General features: G+C 38.4%; 1 protein-coding gene across 3 annotated transcripts in view; it reads left to right on the top strand.

Moving 5' to 3' along the window:
* The window catches only part of LOC108314578 (limbic system associated membrane protein), a 637,397-nt gene that overhangs the window by 606,293 nt on the left and 17,829 nt on the right, over window positions 1-13,275 (top strand). For 2 of the 3 annotated variants that reach the window (XM_017543519.2, XM_017543518.2), the window contains exon 7: window positions 5,713-5,748. The exons of the other annotated variant lie outside the window; for it this stretch is intronic. In XM_017543519.2, the coding sequence (XP_017399008.1) occupies window positions 5,713-5,748 (36 nt within the window). The remainder of the gene's footprint in view (window positions 1-5,712; window positions 5,749-13,275) is intronic. 3 annotated transcript variants of the gene reach the window in all.

Genomic DNA, 13,275 nt, shown 5'->3' with positions numbered 1-13,275 from the left:
TAAATGGTGGGGGTGATAAACGTCCTCAACTGTGAATTTAAGATTTACCAAATCTAAGTTAACCTGGTTCAGTATAACAACATATACTTAAAAACTCAAAAAGAAGGTTGTATAGAGATAAGGAGAAGATAGAATAATTGGATGAGTTACAGAAAGTGAAAAATTACACATTTGCATTAAAGTATATTTTCATTCTATTTAACCTAGACTAAGAACTATGCTAATGACATATCAAATAATAAATAAAATGTTGCCAATAGACTGAGAGAGAGGAAAAAGAAAGAGGTTGGAAGGATGGAATACTTGAGGAAGGAGGGAAAGTGAGCGTAGGCTAAGTCAAAGGCAATGAGATACTGCTGGTGGTCATGGAAGGGGACGTCAAGCCCTACAATACCAATGCCCTATAACAGAAGTCTATTTAAAGGACTTAACCTTAATTTTACAGAGTTTCTGCTTGTATACTGAGAATCAGGGAATAAACAGACAAGTGTATCCTATCACACTTCCCTTTATGATTTAGAAGAGATCGCCCTCCATTATATATTTGAGGATTATGTGGTGCAGTGATTAATGATGTACTACTCCTGGTGGTCTCACATAGGCACTACCACAGTCGTGTCTTTGGCATCATGCAGCGGCACCATATGCATCAGCATTAGGTTTAGAATCGATGTCCCACCTTTATTGTAAAGTTAGGAGGTATAATACTTAATGAAAAATAAAATACAAAAGATCATTAGGTTTTGAGGTGCAAAGGAACGATTCAAATTGCAGAATATTGGTGAATCTATTGCACTATTTCTTAGATCCAAGGCCTAAGAACAAATATTTTTGGGGAGAAGCCCTGCTTCTTTTGTAGCAGGAATGGCACTCCCTCCACCCACCCACTCACCACCAGTTAGTTTTGGGAGATGCGTTCTTACAGCCTGCATAGCGAAAACCTGATAATTTCACAGATTTCCAAAAGAAAAGAAAGGAAAAGGGGGGGGGAGATAGAGAAAGAAAAGAAGGAGGGGAGGAAAGATGGAAAGAAGAAAAGAAGGAAGGAGGGAAGGAAGGGAGGTAGGGAAAGAGGGAAGGAGGGAGGGAGGGAGGGAAGAAAGAAGGAAGGAAGGAAGGAAGGAAGGAAGGAAGGAAGGAAGGAAGGAAGGAAGGAAGGAAGGAGGGAGAGAGAGGAGAAGAGGAAGGAGGGGAAGAGCAAGAGTACTTATGTGAGTAAATATTATTTACATTCAAATAAACAGGATTAATGGGAAAAGGAAAACACTGTGCAAGTGTCAGCAGAGGTAATTTTCCACAGAACAGATTCAGGAGGGGAGAGATGCTTGGGGGCGGGCGTCTGTGGCCACAGCCCTGACAGAAACACTGTGTGGGCAGCAGGGTGCTCTGCTGACCAAGCCAGTCCAGAGAATAACAGGCAGCTGGTGAGCCTCTGCCAGCCAGAGGCAGCAGCAGGTAAAGACTCAGAGCCAGAGCCCCTGAAGAGTTGGCGATTATTCATCTTCATTTGTGTGTCAGCACATTTTCAGCCGTGTCCACCACAGCGATGAGCTGACTTTTCACACAGTGTCAACTTGCGGTCACATGCATGCATACACTTCCCCACTCTCCATTCAAATACTGATCTCCATAGGGGTCAAAATCATGGAACGAGAGTGTAAGAATACATTGTATTCATAGCAATTTTTTCCTGAGCTGGTGGAAGCATTCCTTTCTCATTCATCTAGTTCTCCACACATTCTAGCACTCTGTTTGTCAAAGATCTACACTACCTCAGTTCATATAACCATGTAATGCCCTGGCCAAGCATTACCTTACATAACTTTTGAAAGCATTAATGCAATGGCACAATGTATGGGCAAGGATTTGGCTCCCTAGTCTGTGTCAGACAGGGGGATATGCATCACATAGATGAAAACTTGGATTTCGAGTGATGCCAAGAGAAGTTCCACTGTCTGCGTAAGTAACATAACAGACTGTGTTTCCAGACTGATAACTAAAATTCACCCACAAAGGTGATAGGTTTATCTTGTTTTGTGCTCATGTTGAGTTAGATTTAAAACATGGACATGGAGGAAGAAAAGGTGATAATTTAAATGTTACCACTTCTTATTAAGTGAGTGCAATTTACTCTGCAGTATCTACTGTGCTACATGTTTCACATACATGATCTGATTTTTTTTATTATATTTTTGTATCAGAAACGGATCTTGCTATGTTGCCCAGACTAAAGTGCAGTGGCCATTCATAGGCATGATTCCACTGCTGATCAGCATAGGAGTTTTGATCTGCTCTATTTCTGACCTGTGCCAGTTTGTCAGTTTGACCCTCCTTAGGCAACCTGTTGGTGTCAGGCTCCTGGGAGGCCATCATATTAAACTAGTGCAGACACCCAATCAGCAGAGTACACCACAGCCCAGAACACTTGAGCTATAGCCGTCTTTCTGCTCCAGCCTCCTGAGTAGCTGGGACTATAGGCACGCATCACAACAACCCTACTATGTACTTGTGTTTCTCCATTACATAAAAAAGCTAAGTGATTAGTGCAACTAAGTTAGGCTGAGCTTGAGATTTAAATTCAGGTAGTCTATTTCAAGAGTGCAGGCCCTAAATCAACACATCTGCATTTGTGTATGTGGGCATAAATGTTAGGAAATATGTCTTGTAAATTTGGAGGTGAGAAGAATGTATTTTTTTCTCCTTTTTCTCACTCAATGAGGCCTTTCCACTGTCTTTATACTGCTCTATCCCTTCTCACCCAAGAGCACTGTCTCCCACCTCCATTTTCATTAACCCCCAGTAGCCTATTACCACCAGGTTAGTTCAATGATTGGGTTATCTGTGGCATGTTGAAGTTCTCAGTAAATATTCCAGCCTAGCAGTCAGCATTTGCTCTAGGAGAATATTCCCTCACATTAAAGGACAATCCCACTGATTAATCACCTGGTGTTTTAGAGAAATGGGAGGATTATAAAGGTCTTTTAAGGCTTTTGAGTACAAAAGAAGAAAATACAAAAAAAAAACTCTTCACTGGGCTTTGTTGCATCTGTGTGTAGGTGTGTAGGAGATGCTTTTAATTTTCTTTTTAAACTTTAAAATATCATTAACTTGAAAAGCCACAGTCGACTAAGTTTCAAGTACTACCTAAGTAATCCAGCACTAGAGGGAGTCTTTACAAAGAGGGAGTCTTTATAATCCCCATTTTCTTTAAAAAGCGTTTGTTATCTGAAAGGCTTGCTGTTTAAACACACACCACCTGATGATGCTAGTTAAGACGTGGCAAAGCCTGGGCCAGGCGCAGTGACTCATGCCTGTAATCCCAGCTGAGGCTGAGGTGGGTGGATTTCTTGAGCTCAGGAGTTTGCGACTAGCCTGGGCAACTCGGCAGAACCCCAACTCTACCAAAAATACAAAAAAAAAAATTACCCAGGCGTGGTGGTCTGCGCCTGTGGTCCCACCTACTAGGGAGGCTGAAGTGGGAGGGTTGCTTGAGCCTGGGAGGCGGAAGACACTGAGCCAAAATCAAACCACTGCACTCTAATCTGATTAACAGAGTGAAGACTTGGCAAAGCCTTTTAACCAGCTACTTTTAGATGCCACACAATAAAACAGTTTGAGCAACTGTCTACCCACATGTAGTTTGAAGCACCGGATGCAAACTCCTTAAGTGGGCTGTCTGTGGATACACCTCCCCTCCCCCAACCACTTAACAGATAAGAAGCCAAAGCTCAGAGTTAAGAGACCTTCCTAAGAGACACAGCATGTAGTACAAGGGACAACCTTGTAGTCTGTTCCGGAAATCTCCCAGTCAGCTGCTAAGTGTGTTTCCCTCAAGCAGCAGCAGCCAAAGGAGAAGCATATGGCACCAAGGGCTCTGCCCTCCCTTACTTTTGAACACCAAAAGTTGGACATTTTCTTTTTCCTCCTAAGTACTATTTACTTCACTTTACACTCGTACAGGATTCTACAAACCCTAGCATAAAATATAAAACAGCAGCAGAATAATGGTCAAAGAATAAGAATACAAACTGGGATGGAGAGGCATCTAAGAAAGATACGTGAATAGGATGGAATTAAGAGAACGAGAATAGCTGATGGGGTGTGATAGGCCTAAGACAATGATAACAGGGTGGAGCTAAGACGGTAATAACAAGCTGAGAAGCAGCTGAAAGGCACTGAAAGCAGGGTGGGTGAGATGGTTAAGCCATATAATTGATCACGTGGAAATAAGGGCAGCGTGCATTTTCCCAGCTGCGAAGAGCATGATGAGAAAATACGAAGCTGAGTCATTTAAACAGTCTGAATCATAATAGAAATAATAAAAATAAAATTCAGTAGAAAGAGCATAACATGGGACAGTGGTCTCCAACTGCAACAAAAATGCTAAAAGCAGTTTAGCTGTTTATTTTCAAAGCTGGAAACTTAATACCAAATAACCAGTGGAGGCTTAAACCATTTTTTGACCTGACACTCGTGTAACTAAGACACAGTTGTTCACTGGGCTGCTGTTGACCTGCTCCATCTTAATGGACTTAGGAGACTTTCATATTTAAGTGACAACTTCAGCCAAGCTAGAGAAAAGCTGACTCTGCAAGGAGACTGAGTTTTCCCAGTGTCCAGATGCATACAGTGCCCAGAGTCCAGGGAAAATCTACTCTTCTCATGCATATGGCACAAGATGGTAGGCTATCAGATCTGAATATGCACATATGCTTTTCTCATTGTGGTTTTGATTTTTGTTGATTTTCATTTCTCATTGGTCTTTATTTAATCAAGCTGCTAGGAGAAATGTAGAAAAGTGTGTGCTAATTATGTTACACTATAATTTGGGGGTTAGCAAGTAATACATTCTCCCCCTAATACTCCATTCTGTATTTCTGAAAGAGCCTCAGAAGAGGATTTAAGCTTTTCTTGAGATAGATGAAGGACACCTTAAATTCTGAACTCTGTCAGTACATTCTATTTATGGCAGGTAGTTTATGTATGGGACTACGAGATACTTACTAAGACCTCAGTGTTCAAAAAAAAATCTTTTTATACTCAATAGGATGTATCATCAAGCAAATTTGATTGGTTGATCAAATTTCAGGTGAAATGGTATTATAAAAAGAGGGGGAATTAAGGAATAGACTAAAAATAAAATTATGCTAAGAAACTTATTACCTTGACTTTACTCCTATATTGGTATCAGCAATGTGGAAGTAAAAACCTGAGGGAAAAGTTGCACTAATGTTACCCACAGTAAATTTTTCAGATGCTTGGCTAAAGCTGATATGAACTATAGGGCTTAGAGAGAGGAAAGAATTCTATAGCTGACACACATTCCTCTGTCACGAGCTAAAGAGACGAGAGCCAAGACCAAAATGTGTCACCTGAATGTGATCACCACTATAAACACCCTCAACTCCAACTCTCTAAAAGATCTAAAATCTTGGTGTTGGGTTATTTTCAGTAGAATTCTGTATGTAGGGTTACCACAATCTGATGTTGTCCCCTACACTAGCTAAACTTTTTAAAGGCTCTGTATTTTTAATTTTATTAATACATTTCTTTGATAGTTTAATGTTAATAGGAAGTACAGATGAATGTTTTATGAGAGATATGATCCTGTAAGCATGGAAATTCATCCGTTGTATAATTGTTTGAATAAGTAAACATAAGAAAGATATGTATTTAAATTCTCCATGATGATTACTATTTTTTCCCCTTTAGAACGTGTTTTACCCACAATCCCCCACCCCATTCAAGGTCAGTATGATTTTTATCACTGTAGCTCTCTTCCTGGGTCATTCTCCATCATCTGTAACATGCAAAACACACAAAGGGAGAAAAACACATTCATAAAATTCACATACAATATAAATCATTTTTTCCCTTAAACCTTTTAATAAAAGTCAGTTAGTTGCTTCCAACATCAGTTGAATAGGCATGGAACAAGACTATCATCCTGCTCATCTTCAAATTGGTCAGTAGCTGTGAAGGCAATGCTAAACTCAGCAAGCAATTTTTTTTCTACAGTCAGTATGTATTACAAGTAACTAGGAACTCACATATTTGGGACACAGCCAGTTAAATTCTCTAGCCACAGATATACAAATTTTTGACTGACCACCCTCACAGTTGGAAGTTTATACAATCTGAATCTGAAGGGTGTTACTCGTAAAAATTAATGTATATACTGCTAAAGGTTAATCAATGCAACCAGATTATAACAAAGACATTATTTTCTCTTAAAATCTTGGCCAATTCATGGGTATTTTTCTTTCCTTTTAAATATACCTATCTTAGAAAACATAAATGAAAAAACAGGATAATCATTCTGAATTCCTTTTCATAAACTTTATATGCACTCAAATTAAATTTTGCCTCCTACATCATATTTAGATGCAAGCTGCAGCCACAACTTTCTAGCTTAAGGCTATTTAAAGGGAAATTGGCAAATAAAATTAAAACAATATAAAAAATCCGAAATGAAACCAACCTACCATTGAAATTAAATTCCAGAAAAGTGATTTGCAAATAGCACTCAAAGACCTGAGAAAAAATGGAAACTAGGCCATGCGGGGCCTAGCGTGGAAAAAATAAATCCAATTAAACAAGATTATCATACACACCATAAAGGAAATGTGCTCAGAATTAAAGGTAGAAAGCTGCTGTTTTATAAGTTTGAAGATGAATCATGTTTCATTAACATTTGTCCAAACTGTAAGTTCACGCAAACTTGTGTGTATTCAGTGTCAATAATGCAATGTTTCACATGTATATGCATTCACATATGCAAATGTATTTTAATTATTTTTGAACTAAGGATTGCAAGATTTCAATAATCAACTAGACAGCTTAATAAAAGAGTTGTCAAATTTTAAAAAGAAGACAAACTATTTTTAGTATGAAAGCTTAGAATAACTCTGTTTAATAATAATAAAAAAAACTTCCCTAAAACAATGAAATCTGTTTCTAATCCCAGCCACTAAAAATAAGACTGTTAAAATGTGCCTGTTTTTTAAACTTGACATGATACTTACTGTTCACGGAAAATATCCCATTTTGAATTCTTGACATGCCACAATTATTTTAACACATTTATGTTCTAGCGTTGCTGCAGAGATTGACACCATTTTATCATGTTGCCATCTTGCAAATATCTTTATATGAAAAACACACACATAAGCATTTGTACCATTGGATAGCATTTTCAAAGAGGTCATGCCCCATCTGAGATGAGCTTTGTACAGTATCACTGTGATTCTAGGTATCCTTTGTAAGAACAGTTCTGCAGCCACCAACTCAAATATTTATCTCATCACGCATTATGATATATGTAACTTTGAACAAAGTGAAGCCAGACACCGTTCACAAAGGACAGCTGCTCAGATACTGAAAAACAGTCTGGACTAGGGATGGAGCATGAGGGATTTTGCTGAACTTTATATTTCCCACAAACTTAACTGTTGATTGGAGAATGACCCTAGTTTGATTTTACATTGTAGGTAGACTGTAGTTAGCTTTCTTAGATCCAATAGTTTTTAGAGAATATAGTTTATCTTATACTAATGCTTTAGTCTTCTGCTAGTGGAAACTGAAAAGCTGTTCATTAAGACTTGGGATGGCTGGTGTAAGAGTCTGCTATACAAAGATAGTCCCCTCTTAAGTTTCCTATTTTTTACAAGGACTTTAACTTCCTGGAGATTGATTCACTTTTCTTCTCCTCTTTCCAATCCAGGGTAACCCAAGAGAAATGCAGCTTCCCATTGAAAAAAATACTAACAATAGGATGCTTAACCGTTTTTATGGTGCCGATTAGGTACCCAATATCTATGAAAAGCATGCCTCACTGTGATCATAGCTATAATGCAAGGCATCTCCATTTAATTGAATATCATATATTGTCATCATCTTTGTGAACTCTTAAATTTCATTCCTAAAATATCAATTGTCTCTTAGAAGTTGGTTGATATAAAATGGCCTAAAGATTTTAAGGCAATTAATTTCCTTAAGGTGTTTTGAAAGTGGGTGTTTCAAAAGCCACAAAGATTTTTTTCTGTCCTCCCATTATAAAAAGGAGAACTTTCTTCCCTAATTTCCAGCCTCACAAAGATATATGTTTCATTTCAGCTGCTTTATTGTTCATATCTCTCATTGGAGGATCTTCCCCTTCCTGTCCCCACTCTACATGGCTCATCAAGCTGACTGGGGATGCACAGCAGAGTCACAGCAGGAATGCAGTCCTAAACCCTTTCAAGCTGTGATTAAACAAAAACAAGGCTCAATAAATCAAATGCATTTCCCTTGGGTTTCCTTCATCATATTGCTTGATTTTCTGCAGTGATAATAATAATGCTGGAATTCCATCAATGGATAATTTATATTGGCTGTGGCCAATCAGAAATTTTCATATGTCCTTCCCCCCCTGCCAAAAAACAAAACAAAAAATAATACCAGCTTGCCTCCCTGCTCCTTAAAGGATATAAATAAAATAGTGCTCCATCCTTGATCTGTTTCTGATAGGTGTTTTCTTCCATTAATTTTAATTTAGCTTTATTCATTCTGAGTCCTGAATTGCATAAATTTGCATAAATACCTCCGACTATATTGCTGCAGAAAATCCACTGAATTGCAAAATAAGGAAAGAGTCAGCTCTCAATGTCTGGGGGAACTTTTCTCACTTTGTGAGGCTGACATCGTTTCCTGAGGTTTCTGGGTACTGAGCAGTGATAACATTGCTCCCCATCAGTGTACTAATGCCTAGCTCTTCTTCATAATGGAAGTGCACCCAGAGACACTCTCACATTGAGGACTGTAGGTTCAGAATGAAGTGTTGAAATCAGCCTCAGAAAATTAAAATGAAGTGAAACAAGGGACAACGACAAGGGCAAACAACCGTTTTGTTTATGTAACTCTCAAGCGAAAAATTCCCTTGAGTATGGGGCTCTCTGGACTCAATCAGCCTATCCCTTTCTGATCGCTGCCACTTTGAAACAAAACAAAACAAATCCTGGAATGTGTCTCACTTGTTTGCCTCCCATCTGATTATTTATCCCAAGTGAACAGCCTTTCCATTCACTAACCCCATGTGGCAAGTGGGTTTGGGAAATGTTGAGATTATCTTCCAGGTTCAGGCATGGCACTGGGTTTGTTCACAGCTGCTTGCCATTCCATCCCTGTTTTTCCATTGATAAAATGCATTGCACATGGCTGGGTTTGCATGATTAATACAGCTGTCCAACGCTTTTTCAGAAAACAAAACAAACCATCCCCTCCCAAAATTAAAGTTTAAAAAGAAATTAAAATCCAAACCACAAACAAGCCAGGCTTACAGAAATCTGAAGTCGGCCTGGCACGTTTTCTCCCAAGGGGAGACTGATATTCTTACAGGCAGGTCTGGCATCAGAGCAGCCAGATTCTATCTATAGTCAGAGGAGTGGATATATCCGCCCTCACCTGGCACCCCCAGGAATAGGTTTTTAAATCAGATTCCAAAAGGATGAGAGGGCAAATGGGAGAAAAATTTTGAACATATCTCATGTTGTGAAGAATACTGAATAGTTTCTAGTTTCATTTATTGTCTGTAGAATACCATCCTTAGTATTATTAAGAAAAAGCTTCTTTTCAGCTCCTTAATACAACAGTATTTTGCTTTGTCTAATAATGGTAATAATATTAATAATAATAGCTAACATACATAATAGGCTTCTCATGTACCATTAGAGTTTTAAGGGCTTTTGCCTGCATTAACTCAATCCCGCAACCCTAAGAAAGAGACATGCACCTTTCTCTCACACTTTTTAATGATTAAATGACACTTAAATTTCAACCTACCCCTGTTACACCCAGGCACATGTATAAATCTGTAGAATATTAATAATCACCCTTATGTATACATTCATGTTCATTAGATATGCATCTTTCCAGTGAATTTTAAATGTTCATCTAATTTATTTTATATATTACAGTGCTTATAACACAGTTACTTTATGTCCTTACATTTTTACAGAATCTATTTTCAAATATGCTTAACACAGTGAGATGTATGCCCAACTCACAGAGATTTATATGAAAGCATTCATCTTTTAAAAACATGAGCAGAGCTATCTGGCATCAGCACATCTAATTTCACACACTTATTCAGGCTGATTTACATACACACCTCTATTAATCATGGATAATTACTAGCATTGTTCCTGTAATTCAGTTTTTCCAACTGTGAAATGGGAAAGAAAATATATTTTTCATGCCTACAAGCTCAAAGTGGTATTTTAAATAACACACAAAAGAGAGCTTCAAGTTCCTAGAAAGAAGGTATACTGAATTTTAAAAATTATATTCAAATGCACGTGTCTTATAATTTTTAAAAGCACTGATATTTACAGGCATACTCATATCATATTACATGGACATTAGCTAGACATAAGTTCAGTGTGCTTTTATTATATTTTGATGTATTATGGATTATAAGGATGTCTGAAATCCCCACACTGCTAAAAAGTTTTAATATAGAAGCATCCTAAGGCCAAATAAAAAATATTTTTCATTATTTTCTTACCAATATCATAATATTACATTTAAGAAGAGCTGCAAAATTGCACAGTTCCTTGTTGTGTGGCATACACATATACACTCACACACTTTGAGTGAATGCCCATCATACACACTACCACATGACTGCCAGACCATCAGCCTAAAGAACCTGCACCTTTTGCTGGTCAGGGATATAAGGTATGCCCTAGGAAGGATTTCACTTTTTAAATATGTCTCTCCTTCCTACTGGCTGGCAGAAACAAGGATTTTGTTTCTACGGATAGAATTTAGGCAGCCATGTCAGCACTAATTTAGAGCAAAATCATTGGCTCTGATTAATACACATGAAAATTATTGAGCTGACCTTCATGCCTAATTCCCTGGCTCCTTTATGGGAACAAAGTCTGATTTCCTTCTGATTTTCTTTAGTGGTCAGAGAATCAAGTGAGATAATTGTACCAATATTTAATGTGGAATCAATAGTTCACTCGTCAATCCAGTGATTTTGACACAGTGTAATAGGTGAGATTTTCTCCCCATTTCCATGTCTTACCTCTCCCCACCTCTTTACTCTTCCTCTTACTGTTTCCTAAACTGTTATTCTCTCCCCCGCTAAAAGTTGCTAGCAAGAATAAACCCAAAATTTATTCACACCATTATTTAAATGTTCAACAAGGGATTGGAAGTGTTATTTCTCTCAAAAATTCACATTTAGCTTCAAGCTAAATGACTAAAAATCCTACAGAGTCAATTTAAAGATAGGAGAATGTTTAGTCCTGGAACTCCTTTCTAATGCCTCTTCCTGTTTTTTGAGTCTGGATCTGCCTACACCAGTCAGCCTTTGCTGGTGATCACCCTGTTCTTAATGCCTCTCTGTGCTATTTAGATGTCTAGAGCCAGCAGGGATTTGAAAATGAATATTTTTTTAATAAAAAAAATCCAAGCTTCCACTAAATGTTAATTTGATGGAAATATTGCTCTTCTATGAGCTTTATGAAAAAAAAAATCTTTCAAAGTAACAATTACATTTGGGGATTAGGTTTAAGTAATTGGCAGTCTTGTCTTTTTAATTAAAAGGAATAAAGCTGCCTAAGAACAGCTCAATGAGATTTGCAGCAGAAAATGTTGGCATGCTGCCCCAAAGGGTGAGAAGCCCGGGATCTTGATGGACAGAACACGGACACAGTCTCTCGTGGTCGCTAGAGTGCACAGCAGCACGGCCTGCTTTCAAGGCTGCCTCACGTGCCAGTTAACATGAGCATAGCAGGCGACTGTGAGGAACATTGCTGTGTGTAGACAGGAAGGAAGTCCTTCCTTTGGGAACAGAGTTCTGGGTTCAGAGACTGTATGGAGCTAGAGTCCTTCTTAAAAACTGGTAGTACATGGAGGAAGAAAACAACAGCAACAAAATTCTCTTAAGTATTAAATCATCAGGATACTCCCAGGCCCTGAAAAACGTCTTATCATAGCCCAAAAAGTATAAACAAACCTTAATTTTAATCTGTCCCTTGGCTCCCTTCTCTACATTTTCCTCCATATTCACCATGCATTGAATATGTGTGTTCTCTTTGACATCTTTCAAACGAAACCAAAGCAACGTTTTGACAGTATTGGCATTCACTTCTAAACACTGGTTACTAGGCAGGCTAGGACCACTAAGCCATTATCCCATCTGGAGGAAGCACTGACTTCTGAAGAGGCAAGATATAAATTAAGGTTAGTAACAATTTCCCTAATGCAGTCACTCCAGCCTCAAGATATTCTCTCATCATCATAAGTTATTTGTACGTATGAAACTAAACAAGCACCTTTATGGGGAAAAAAATTAGTGCAAGAGATTCCACCTTACACCTCCCCTTGTATACTGCTGTGAAGAAACACACCTGCCAAGTAAGAACACAGCATGCCATAATGAGTTTGGAATTCCAATTTAAGGTGTTCCTATGTACTGAGATGTATGATGGGAGTAGGCAGACTACTCACTAGGACTCCACGGAGAATGTCAGCTTATATCCACCACAGATCAGTGGGGGAGAGACCTTACAAGTCATTTATCATGCTTCCTAATTGGACCCTAGGGAGCCAAGCAGTGCCATAGTTTACTCTACAGTTTCACTTATCACTGTGCTGATTGTAAACGAAAATGCTTCCCACATCTCTGTAACACATACATAAGATCAGCACCCAGACATTACCACTAACATAGTATCTTTACTACCAATCACAGCTAATAGTTCATTCTACTTTTTATCTGCCCCATACTAGCAAAAAAGATTCTGACTTACGCACCTACCTTCTAAACCTCGTAATGCCAGTATGACTTTTTTAACTGCCTAAAAAAACCTCAAAAGACATTTGGAAGCAATAGTAGCATCCTGTAGGAAACAACAAAAAAAGCAGTAGAAGGTAGCCATGCCTTTACAGAGTGTTCCTTCTTTTTACCGTCCCAGGCTCTTTAGCTCACACAGCAGCAAGCATTCCCAGCCATGTTTCATGTTGGAAACTTGCTTGGCCATTCTACAGTGGTTTTTCAACTATACATGTGGGTTTTGAATGACTTGGTAGCTGGAGATGTTTGGAGAGCAGAAATAGCTAGAAACAAAACAAACAAAATGAAGCCAAGCAGTAACTTGCACTTCTCGGTCGCATTGCAAGCTAGAGTAACTTAGGAAATTTGTTGTATTTTTCTCTCTTGACGTTCCGGAACACAGGTAAGTTTATCGCTGACAGCTGTTAAGTGCAGCGGTGCTAAAAAAA

Source organism: Cebus imitator, unplaced genomic scaffold (assembly GCF_001604975.1).
Source record: "Cebus imitator isolate Cc_AM_T3 unplaced genomic scaffold, Cebus_imitator-1.0 Scaffold157, whole genome shotgun sequence".
In the NCBI taxonomy this organism is placed as follows: domain Eukaryota; kingdom Metazoa; phylum Chordata; class Mammalia; order Primates; family Cebidae; genus Cebus; species Cebus imitator.
Note: the sequence above shows the minus strand (reverse complement) of the source record. Positions and strands in the feature narration are given on the sequence as shown.